General features: G+C 43.2%; 1 protein-coding gene across 6 annotated transcripts in view; it reads left to right on the plus strand.

Annotated features, from left to right (window-relative positions):
* The window catches only part of wake (wide awake), a 99,585-nt gene that overhangs the window by 79,424 nt on the left and 8,138 nt on the right, over positions 1-12,023 (plus strand). Inside the window, exons 1-5 of one of the 6 annotated variants that reach the window (XM_066738813.1) lie at positions 1,309-2,003; positions 3,565-5,174; positions 6,448-6,585; positions 6,755-6,833; positions 9,701-9,804. In XM_066738813.1, coding sequence (XP_066594910.1) covers positions 3,878-5,174; positions 6,448-6,585; positions 6,755-6,833; positions 9,701-9,804 — 1,618 coding nt within the window. In that variant the 5' untranslated portion in view covers positions 1,309-2,003; positions 3,565-3,877. Of the gene's footprint in view, positions 1-1,308; positions 2,004-3,564; positions 5,175-6,447; positions 6,586-6,754; positions 6,834-9,700; positions 9,805-12,023 lie in introns of those variants that run through there. The other 5 variants (XM_066738809.1, XM_066738808.1, XM_066738810.1 and 2 more) reach the window with 5 other exon arrangements.

The following is a 12,023-nucleotide window of genomic DNA, read 5'->3' on the forward strand; positions in this document are numbered from 1 at the left end:
GAAAAGATATTCTATGATGTTAGTGCAAAACAACATATTATTTAGCCCGCAATTATATTATACAGTCTGGATGGTAAAGTAAAAGTTTTAAATGCAGGTCAGTGGTCAGTAGAGTATTCGTGATACCTTTGGGAAATTAAATGTCCCTTATATGTTTGCCCGTCGAAAGTTTTCGTATGCTCGTAAAATATTGAAATAGAATGTTTTAAGAAGGAATGGTGAACGAAATTAAGTTTCATGCTAGATTACTACTTGAAAGAGATGAGAATAAAATGGAGAAAGTCTTTCGCGCGTTTGCATTCTACGCATATGTATATATGGTATATGCAGAATCCAAGCAATTGTGACTTATTTCGTGCGAGCGAGTCAGCTTAAAGTCAAGCTATTGTCCGACTAGAGAGTAGAAATTAAATTCTCACCCAACAATGGGTAGTCTGCGCGCTGGAAAAGTTTTTTCAGCAATCTCTGCCGGCTGTAACATTTCACGTCTTTCCCTCTCCTCCCCACTGTTAAAAGTATAAGTATACAAGTGTAAGGGAAAAGGAAAGGCTTGATTCGCCGCAAGACAATTATTTCTTACTTGCATCATTTTCACAGTTTTTGCTGAATTAATGACGAAGCATGTCAAATCCAGATCCGTTACCTTCGCCTCACATGGCAGTTATTTTAGGAGAAGAAAATTACTTCATTTACATTTTCACGCAAGACTGATTTCTACACTCCCTAGCGTATCCTCATTAGAAGCGGAATATAGAGCTATAACGCGTGAAGTGGCTTCGTTAAGGAGAGCTAAAAAGTCACGTCGAACGATCGCTATGCTAGTGTGGAACTCGTCGGAAGCACCGGAAGCAGTCTCTTCGCCGGCAACCGTTCGTTTCATCGCCCAGCTTGGCCAGTTTTTCTCGAATTAAATATGTGAAAAAAGGAAGGAAAAGGGTTATTTCTAAAAGCTGCAACGACTAAACGCTACGGTGGATGTCTTATTGCACATCAGGGAGTAAGAGAGTAGTACACACGCTTGTGCAAAGTGTTTTAGTCGTGCACAGCTGGACTGGCAGAGTGTTGTTGACTGCCGAGAGAAGGAAAAAACACAGTGAAAATTTGTAGGAGGGGAGAGAGGGTCGGCAATAGGATGGATGGATGGTTGGTTGTGGGGGGGCGTCGATTGGTGGGGTATACTGTGGTCGGGGTCGGGGGCCCGGACCGGGGCAACAGCAGAGCTCTTGCTGTTGGTGTTACTACTAGTGCTGCTACTCTCTCTCTCTCTCTCTCTCTCTCAGTAGGCAGCTGTTGGCTCGAGTTTGCGAGGGGCGCCCGTTCCATGTGCAACGCGCAACCTATAGCCGTCCGTCCGTAGTCCGTACCCGCCTAACCCACCAACGACACGAGTCAAGAAACCAGCAATGCCAGCCAAAGCCACAGTCATCGTTTCAGTTGCATTCCTCCGACGAGTCGAACCACCGCTCTCTTCTCCGATCGCTTCTCTCTACCCGAAAATCACTGGAAAAATGTCATCGATGCTGCGAACGATCGTCTCCTTCCGAGACGGCAATTGGAGTCGAACGAAGCGCGACGGTGAGATTGGCGACGGATCCTGCGATTGAAGGAAGACTGCTTCTGCGGGAGGGAGGGTTCGAACGTAAGAATCGACAGTCGACAACTCGGACGCGCAACGAGCGATGGGGAGACGAGCGGAGGATGATAGTGATGGGATGGAAGTTTTAGTGAAAAGTGCAGTGACGGTTCGATGACAGGCTTGATTTTTGAATAGAAGAGACGCTTGCTTGGGTTGGAAGCGGCCAAAATTGCCTCGGTCGGTAAGGAAGGGAGATTCGATCCGAGGGACACCCAATTGTCGCGTGTTTACTCTCAACCTCTGAAAACTTGCAAAGCGCGGCCTTTGCCTCGTTCCCGTGTTTCTGCGATTTGTCATGCAAAATTCTCCGTGCGAATCACGATTGGGGCAAGTGTACGTTGGTGAGAAGAATTTTCTGTGATAATAGGTACGAGCAGTATTTTCTTTGCCGTCTCTTCTAGAGCAATGTTTTTTTCTTCTCGAAGAAGATGGCGTTTAATTGTCAGGATTGCTGACTGTTGGTGAAGAAGTGAATGGACGCACGTGCGTCCTTGCGAGGTTAACCTCGCTGCAGGGGCCGTTACATAAGACGGTGTATGTGTGCGGTAGGTGTGTTTTTCTCTGCTCGTGCGTGTATGCGCCTACGGATCCTCAGGGACTACCGACTCTACCAAGCTCCTCGTGGTATTGTCCCGCGTCAATTTCTTTCTTTACTCTTCGAATGAAATATTCTTAAAGGCGTATTATATAAGATGTCCAGTTGAGAAGGTTCCTACCTTGCCAAGGATATTTTCAACAGTTCCTCGAAATGACAGTTTATATTTGCCTACCAGGCTGTTGCTGCTACTACCACAACGAGTCTAGATTACTTTTTATCGCCGTCGCAAAGAGATAACAAAGAAAACCATTCATAAGGGCTGCGGGTCGTTGCAAAAGAATGCTTAATAAAAATATCCACCCATTGAAAGAACGTTCTATTTATAGCTGCACAAAAATCTTTTCTTCGTTTCTTTTTCCTCTCTCTCTCTCTCTCTCTCTCTCTCTGGAAAATGACAAATTTTCGTAGTTGTGTTCGTCGGGAATCATAACGATGCTACTTGGAACTAAGTAACTAACGGGCAGTGCGATTTTTCTTCTTAACAAGAGTGAAAAGAAAAGAGATAAAGCAGAGGGGCACAGCAACGTCAGCAGTGATTAACGCAATAAGCGTCAAAGCAGGAAGCATCAGCAGCAGCCGATGTTGTCCCACTATGCGCGTGTGTGCCTTTCCTTTCTTCCTTCTCCTTCACTTTTTCTCCTCCACATTTCTTTCCATATATCGTACATACGGTGAAACACGAATGGTCTCTCCGTTAATCTAGATTTCGACTTTCAATAAAAAGAGCTCCGGGTCCTCGTATTTGCCTTCTCGCTTTTCTCCACGAGACACGAATACAAATGGGTGGATAGTTTGCCGCGTTCTCTCGCGAATCCAACTCCTAAACGATTTACTCTCTCCCGTTATTTATCGTGCCAATAGTTTCCAATTTCTCTCCAATTTTCAACGAGGCGTAAAAATATTCTCCATTCTTCTTTTCATCGACGTTGGCTCTCCGATGAATTTATTGGACTTGTAGCTCGTAGCTCCGATCCGTTGCGGCACAAGTGCACGCCGAGTCCATCTTTTCATTGATTCGGACACACTTCACGATCGTTGATATTCTAACGACCCGAAGCGGACGCCGGTAATAAAATTTATTGACGCAACAAATGGTCACTCGTCTCGAGAAGTATCCTCTCGGTCGAACCCCTTTTCTTCCTAATAGCCAATTGTCGTCTACAAAATTGTTCAGCTACGTAGTACTCTAAATATTTCCTTTCCGAGCCGACTAATATTTTCCAAGAAGAAAAAAACATTGCTCTCTCTCTCTCTCTCTCGCAACACTCGAATCAATCGATGCGAGGAATCTCTTCTAAAAATCTCTCTTCTTTCTGTTGCATAATTTTAGCTTTAACGAACCAAAGAGAAGGACGCGAATATCGAGGAATCGAATGTGGCAGAAGGAGGCATTATCCTGTTCAATGGAAACGATAGAAAATTTATTAGAGTAACCGTTTATCAAGGTAGAAGAAGAAGAAGAAGAAGAAGAAGAGAATATTTATTGTACATAGGGACGAGAAGAGTTTGACACTGAAATTGATCTATTTAAAGGTTTATTTTCAACGAAAAAGAAAGGACACGATAGAGAGAGAAGTATATATATATATATATATACATATAGGATTTATTTATCGAAAAGGAGACAGAAGAGAATAATCCAGATGAAATTTCGAAAATCGTCGTCGTCTTCCAGTCCAAAGATGGAGCTGCTATCGAGACGTTCCTCGTCGAGTAGCAATAAAGTGTCGAATTTTAAGAGGTCGAGGTCCTTCCGAGCTTCGGTGAAGCTCATGTCGAAGATAAAGAGTCGGGCGACCATGAAACTGGGCGCGAGTTTCGATTTGTCACCGACGTCCGCGAAGGACGAGGGGTGTCGGAGAATCAAGCAGGACCTCTCGCTGATCATCGAAGGTCAGGGCACCGCGCAAGTATCTCTGAGTCCGTTGAAGGACCCGGACATCGGGGGTAGGGAAGCGTCGGATGGGGATAAGGCGAAGTTGAAGGAGAAAGATATTCGGAGATCCTTGAGTGCCGTTGCTGCTGGCAAGGATTCCGATAAGCGAGACGCTCGCGGGAGATGGCCCGACGACGTTGAGCGGAACGACAGCGAGTCTCGAAAGATAACGAGGGACCTTCGAAGCAAGTTGTCCTTGACCGAGAAAATAATGACTGGAAGGACTCGGAAGGAGGAAGTCGAGAGGAGGCCATCATCGTCCAAGGACAACGACGCTTCCAAGTCCCCGAGAGTCGCTAAGATATTTCAGAGAAGATCCGTCGAGCGGGAGCCACGCGAAAACTGGTCGAGGCTCGAGGACATTGGTCTTTTTACTCGCTTACCCAGCGAACACATGTCCTACGAGAATCCCACATTTTGCCTGGACAGCTCCACGGATTCCTCTGTTTCCGGCTTCCTGTTCGAGACCGCCGACGCCGGCAACGAGAGCCTCTCTCGAGAGGAACCGAGTGAAGAGGAGCGCGCGTCCAGCACCGTTCTCCCCTCGAGATCGGAAGAAGACAGCGATATCCTTACGATCCTCGTCGATTCGGATCAGGTTCACCGACAAAGCAGCGGTAGCACCAGCTTTGCGCTTCGTCGCGATCTGCAGATGCTGACGAAGAGGGATTCGACCGAGTGCAACGGCAGAAGCTTCTCGAGATTCCAGCGTGGCTCGATGGTGAAGGAGAGGCTTCGATTCGGTGCCAAGAATAATCAAGCTCTTCCGAAATCCGAGGAATTTTCCAACGATCAACCGGCCGATTTCTCCGCGTCCAGAAAGGATTCCTGTGCTTCGAGGTCCTACCGAGTGCGTACCGTCGACAACCTGACGAATTTCTGGTCGGGCGGACGGGGTAGCAGTTTCCGCAGCAAAATCGCAACGGGCAAGAAGAAACCGTCGTCGAGGGAACTCGAGTCCATCGGACAGGATCGTGTTCTCGTTACGACATCTTCAGGATCAAGTAGGACGAACGACGATTTAGCTCTTAATTAATGCGAGCCAGGGTTGTCCCCCTCTCTTTATTCTCGGAAAAACCTTCTTTCCCTCAGCCCCGCTTGTTCTCCCCTCTCGATCCTATTATCAAGGCATCTAATTAATTGCGACAAGGTCCCCCCCCCCCCCCCCCTATGTTGAGATACCACCCCACGAGAACGGAGAATCAGCTATCGGTTATTCCCGAAAGCCAATAATCAATCTCTCTCTCTCTCTCTCGATATTCATACGCGTCGACTCGTCACAGTGTGCGATAACTTTTCTTCCAATAAAATCTTGTCGATATTCCGTCTAATATTCCGGTTGATATTTGCGCGGCTCTATAATATCTATATAGATTCGCATCGTTCTCTGTTCGGGCGAGAAAAGAAGAAAGAAGGACCGAATGAAATCGAGAGGTTGATGAGGATGAAAGCTTTAAATGTCGGGGGCAATGAGAAACTTTTAAGAAAGAACACTGTGAGAGAGCCGCGCAGCGATGTAAACCAGGCCAAGATAAACACGTGTATTTTTTGTATACGCGCCGAAGGATACACACTTGCTTTCAAGCGATAATTACAGAGATTCCCTACGGATCAAGAGATAGAGTACCTGATTAGGCATAGAAAAATCCATAATACGGCTCGACTCTTCCGGCAGAATCTTGACCTCGTTCGTTCTTGGCATATCCGCCAACTGCGCGAGCGCACGTGCTACGTATTCAACGGGATAGAACCATTTTAAGCTCTCTTTCCTCATTTCCTTAACCATTTATCATTGAAATAGATGGAGCTTGCGTAATAAAAAAGGGGAAACGCTCGATTATTATTATAAATCGTCCCCGAAGCAACGTCTCAACACAGAACCTTTTCATCAATTATTTTTCTTGATTCGTGTCAGGCCAAAATGATTAACGTTGCGCTTTAATCTTGCAAACTCCGTGCTCTCGAATTTCCCATTTTTTACGAGTGTATTTCATGTCGAGAATCACTGCATATTTACTGTTTTCTTTGTTTTGCTTCTTTCATCGCTCCGACAGACTCAACGTCAATTTTATCACATTTGGCAGTAGTTTTATCAATGAAACTTTAACGCTCTTTCCAATATGAATCGTATCGCGATGCAGTTTTTTAATAATCAATAGAATATTTTCTCATAATTCACGACCCGTCTTATCATTTATTGTTTTATACGTTTCGGTTTTTTTTTTGTATTCTGATTTATTTCTATATTTTTTTATTTATTGTTCATTATTGGTTTAGAGCTGCACTCGCTGCAAGGGATGGAGTTCCTGGAAGGTTTTGGGAAGAAGAAACAACAGCCGCAACAGCACTTGAATAATTTCTCATCAATTCACATCAATCCTCTGTCGACACAATCCCTCAACATACATTTGCATGGTATTTTTTTAATAATTTTTTATTTTATGATTTAACTGCTCTCAATGTCACAATTATCCAGCATTATTTTTGCTCGAACAAGACGAAATAGTATTTCTGAAGGAAGAAACTTTAGCGTGCAACAATTATCATTTGATAATAACGTCCGGCTAATTTGCTCTCTGTTTAGCTCTCTTCGCAGCGGTGGAGCATGGCCACTTGGACAAAGCTAGGACCATTTTGGAGTCGACAAACGTCGACGTTAATAGGTGAGCAGAGAGCACGCTATACGTATACATACATAATCTTAAAAATTTTAATTATACTCTCAACACTATAGTAAAATAAGAATCACATCGCGTCATATTTATGAAGAGAAGCGTTTTTAAGATAAGCATCGGATTGTTCGACACTGAGAAACACGGTCACGAGCTAAAGTTGCCTGCTTTAATTTGGAAGCATAAACTTCTTATTAAGATGCAACCCCTTGTGTCGTGGATGACTGCATAAATTAGCAGCGATACGATAGTAGCAGAAACATATATATGTATATGTACGATAAGAAAGAATTTTATGCATATTCCTCACGTGTGGCTCTCGCGTTTATCAAAGGACATCCGAAACGAAGCGAGGGTGGGATTTCAGATAGGAAAGATATTGGGCGAAAGCACGCTTGAATCTGCAGGTGCATAAATCCTCCATTCTTGCGGTCATTCTGGATTATAAGCTTATCGCGAAGCCAGTTGACTTTTAACAACGTATACGTATTATATACATCAGCTCTCTGCAGCTATCCGGCGCGGCGGCGAATATCTTATATCAATTCGTCGGGGATTTCTTTCGTTGAACCTTGGATGGATAGAAAGTCGATGCGAGAGAGTGAAAGAAAAAGATTCTATGCGTATATATATATATATATGTATATAGGAAAATGGCAGAGAATGTGCACCGACCAAGCTCCAGATCTCAATTGTAGTATAAATTCTTCATTTCGGGTATCATCGTCCCAGATTACATCAGAGTTCTATCGAGGCCATCCCATAGATTTCTTCAAGATCCTTCTCACGCAAATACCGTGAAAGGTCCAAGCCGCAATAAACGCCAATCTCATTTCCATCGAAAGCAAGTTAATTTTGCAATTTCATGGCTAAGATGCTTCGTCGAAGGATAAAAAGGACGAAAACAAATAAATAATTCGGGAATCGTTGCGGGAAGGACCCTTCGATCAAGGATTATGTGCGCGCGAAGGATTATAAACCGCTCGTACGTGAATGTGAAAGTGGCCTTGGAAATCCTTCGATAAATCTGCGATGAATCGTTTGTTTGTCCTATCGAAACTTTCGAGGGAACGCAACGCTTAAAGTTTCGGCCGTGAAGAACTTTCGTACAAGCAATTCTGGCATCGTAATCGAAAGCAGCGGGATTTCCGAGAATAAAATATGATTCGTGGGGGAAAAGAGTCGTGTTAAAATCGCCATGGAGGTTATAGCTTGAAAATAGCGAGGAGATTGTTGCCCGAAATTGCTCGAAATACAGCGAAGACTCGTTCTCCGCTGCAGAAACTTAACAGGGTGAAGCAGCGCGCAGCTTTACATTGTGTCATATTTTTCTCGTCGAAAAGCTGCTTAATTCGGATGCCCTCGTCGTAACACGCTCGGCAAGATCGAATGTGTAGATCATTTTCACCGAGCATTTTTCCATTGGCTCGAATTTGAAAAATGTGGTAAACGTCGTGTTTTGCACGCGGAGCTAATTGTCGCGAGGCATCGCTCGGACAATGGATCAATTGATTCGTCACGATGGAAATTGCAATGATGTACGAACGATGAGAGCCTCATCCTTGATAAATAACGCTTCGAGTACCTTTCATCAAAGCGTACGTAACGCGCGTTGGAATTCATTGAAAAGCTTAAAAAGGAGCATCCTCGGCTGATAGGGCAGCTACAGAGCTGCGATACATTGTTCCAGGTGAAAATTCGTTGGTTCATTTCCGGTGAGCAATTTCCATCAATTTTGCCGTTCGATGAGAAGGGCTCTGTGCTTTTGTGAACCGCGCGCGAAAGCCACGGGCGAAGAGAGGCGAGCGCATAAACGAATTATAACTCCATTCTCCCCTCCACCTCTCTTATCATTCCTTTTGCTATATCCAATTCGCTTTTCACCATTTCCACACTCATCCCTACATCTCTACTAGCTCGCCTCGTTATTCTTTATATCCAAAGACCGCAGAATCCACTGTGGAATATCTTTACTCGCGCTCCCAATATCGATCGCAAATTATCAAACGTACACCACTCGTTAGCACCTTCCGGCGTAAATGAATAAACTTTTACGAGATCCGCTGATGGATACAAGTGCAGAATTTCGGCTGGAAATCAGCCGGTCGATCCTCGAGCGCTCGCAGTCTCATTCCCTCGAAGCGTCTCTGTGATTTTCCATCAGAATTTCTATCATATTTTTAAGCCAACCACACGTGCATAATTTGTACCATCGATATCTTTTATTGGTGTCTCTCGCGTCCGCGTCCACGATATTACCGCCTCTGCGTGCCATCGTGCCTATTCATTTTTCCTCGCCTTTCGATCTACGTTTATCACAGCGATAACAATTATCTATATCAACAAACGTTTGCCAAATGTTTTATTAAAATATCGTTCAAAGGCGAAGAGAAGTTTATCGATCGTGAAGGGAGAAACCCTGGACGTTTCTACCGTAATGTGGCTATTTCGATGAAAACTTTGAAAAGCGAGATTTCCGGTAGGCGACACAGATTTGGAGAACGAAGGTTCTGGTGGGTGGTCGTAAAAAAGCTACATCGTACCGAGAGAACAACTCCGCTGAGAAGGTATTAGGGCATCCTATATTTTTTGTCCACGAGCACCCAGGCTACACGTGCGGCATTTATAAATTAATGTTCTTAGAAAAAATGGCCTATATATAAAGGTTTTGTCTGTCCTGGAAATTCTTGCAAATCGTTATCGCCTCTTCTTTCAATGTGCCATATATATATTACATTGAAACATTTAGCCTCGGACTTTTCCATAATTTAGCCATAAAGTCAGGGATAACAGGAAAATAAAATAAAAAAAATATACATCTAGCTTTTGATGATTTGTTAATTAAACTGAATTTGCAGTCTGAACGACGATGGTCTATCACCGCTGGATGTCGCAGTGCTGAGCAATAACAGGTCATTGGGAAAGATGCTGGTAGCCTTTGGAGCACAGGAAGGCAATCAATGTAAGTAGATCTCAGACGCAGACTGAATTTTGCAAGTCTCTATATATATATATATACATATGTACCAATAACCGTGCTTCTCTACCAAATTACATATACTGTCATTCGTTTAATCAACATTAAATCTTGATGTTAGAAATGCGATTAAGGAAAGGATGAAAGGTCAATTCTTTTCGGTTATTTCAATTTACTGCAGGAATACAATTTTTTTCGGTGTGCGTTGCCCGGATTACTTACTTTTTTATTTATTTATTTTTTTTCTTGTCTGTAGATTTACGACACTTGTACCGCTCCCACCGACGCGGTTACTCGCTACGAAAGTAACCACAAGCTGGTGTACGAAAAAGGTGTAATAAAAATAAGCGCGGGAAACGAGATTCCAATTAGGATTCTGGGAAACGCAATAAAAATAGCAGGGAGCTTTATTACGTTTCGAGGACTCTGCGAGGGAAAAAGAGCACTAAAAGCGAAAGCCACTTGCAAATAGGAGAGGTTCCAACTTTTCAAGTCTGTTTTTCCTCCCTTCAACTCCGAAACTGATTGCCAATCGCGTCCGAGTGTCCCCGAGCCTTTTCTTCCAACTGTCCCTCTGCGCTCTACTCCAATTCCAAACTCTTATCGAGCCACGAATGGTCAGTTTTTTTTTCTCAATTTATCGCCACGGATTAATGTGATCAGTTTTTTTTTTAAATCGTGCCTGCCTAATCCATGCGGCCACGTCGCGCTACGTTGCTTCGTCGCAAGCATCTCAAAAAGCAGCTGCGAGAGAGATCTCGGTCAAATTAATAGAAAACTCTCTGGAGAGACTCGAGTGCCGCCATAACTATTCGACGCGACGTATCAAAGAAAAACACATTTTATGTTAATGATAATAAACATACGTACAGATAAAATATTATTTAGCTATTAGTCATGCGCCATTCGTTTTATAGGAAATATTTTCATAAAGCAGTGTAATAAACTTACTCAATTTTATCACACCTATATTTAGCACTCGTGCGATATTTAACAAATCTTTTCAATTACAATGTATGTCCCGTTCGAAATGATTGGCCAAACTGGTGCAGTTATTTAGGTCAAATTCAATTACCTTTTAGAGCAGTATTTTAAATTCAGGGGGTCCAATAACGAAGGTATCGTGAGAGTTTAATAATTAGCTGTGCTCTACGTACCGACTATTTGCTCGTCAGTAGCCCAATGCAATTGTATAACAACGGAAAGGCTAGAATTAACCATTGGCACATAATCACACATGCCCCCCCCCCCCCCCTATGCGTTTTAAAGCTCTACGAGGTTTTACTCGACAGATTTTCCCAACCGGAGTATGTATCTTTAAAAGTTTTTCACTTTCCGAATAAAAATTATGAAGATAAATATGTTTCTACGCAAGATCATTAAACTCTGGCTATAGCCTTTTAATAAAACATAACGCCCATAATATCGAGTCTAAAATAATAATATTGATTTGGGAATAGACGTTTCAGTCATTGATCGAAATAGGCTGGTGTCGTGCCGATCCTCGCACTGCTACCAATCGTAATCGTGAAGCAACGTAGAAACTATTCAAGCAATGCCATAATGATGTTATGAATTCATGTTGAATGCGCGTGGTCTCCCGAAGCAACCACATCGTAGCTGGATGACGCGCATTAGAATCCTTTATTCCCACTCACCACCAATCAAAACAACTTATGCTTGCAATTCGAGCCGGTGATCTAGGATTGTTAATATATATGGTACATGTATATGTATATGCACACAACTACTACGTCATCAACCTTTTACCAGACTCTAATCTAGAATTCATACATGCATAATTCGCAATAATACTCGCAGTACAAACTAACTTTAATTTTTACTAATTGACGGAACGTCTTTCGATGAAAATAAATTGACGGAATTATCCAAGTGAAGATTGTCACACATGTGTAATTTTACGGTGATGCAGGGGGAGAGTTCGCATAGAAGAATACAAATATGTGATTTGGGAAATTCGTGCAATGCTCTCGTGGCTGAAATCAATGATAAAACGAGTGTTCGGGGGACAAACAAATTATCGATGAGCAATACAGATTGATTAGATCGTTTGTGCATAAATTCTGTCCGACGATTGTAAGTATAGTCGCGAGTGGTCGATAAGAATCGATGGTGCAACGATGAACCACTCGGAGAAAGCTATACGATAAATAAAAACACGTCGGCTGTCCGTGTTGTATTAA

Source organism: Prorops nasuta, unplaced genomic scaffold (assembly GCF_024137725.1).
Source record: "Prorops nasuta isolate Cenicafe-Biocafe unplaced genomic scaffold, Cenicafe_Pnas_1.2 PNAS00019, whole genome shotgun sequence".
NCBI lineage: Eukaryota > Metazoa > Arthropoda > Insecta > Hymenoptera > Bethylidae > Prorops > Prorops nasuta.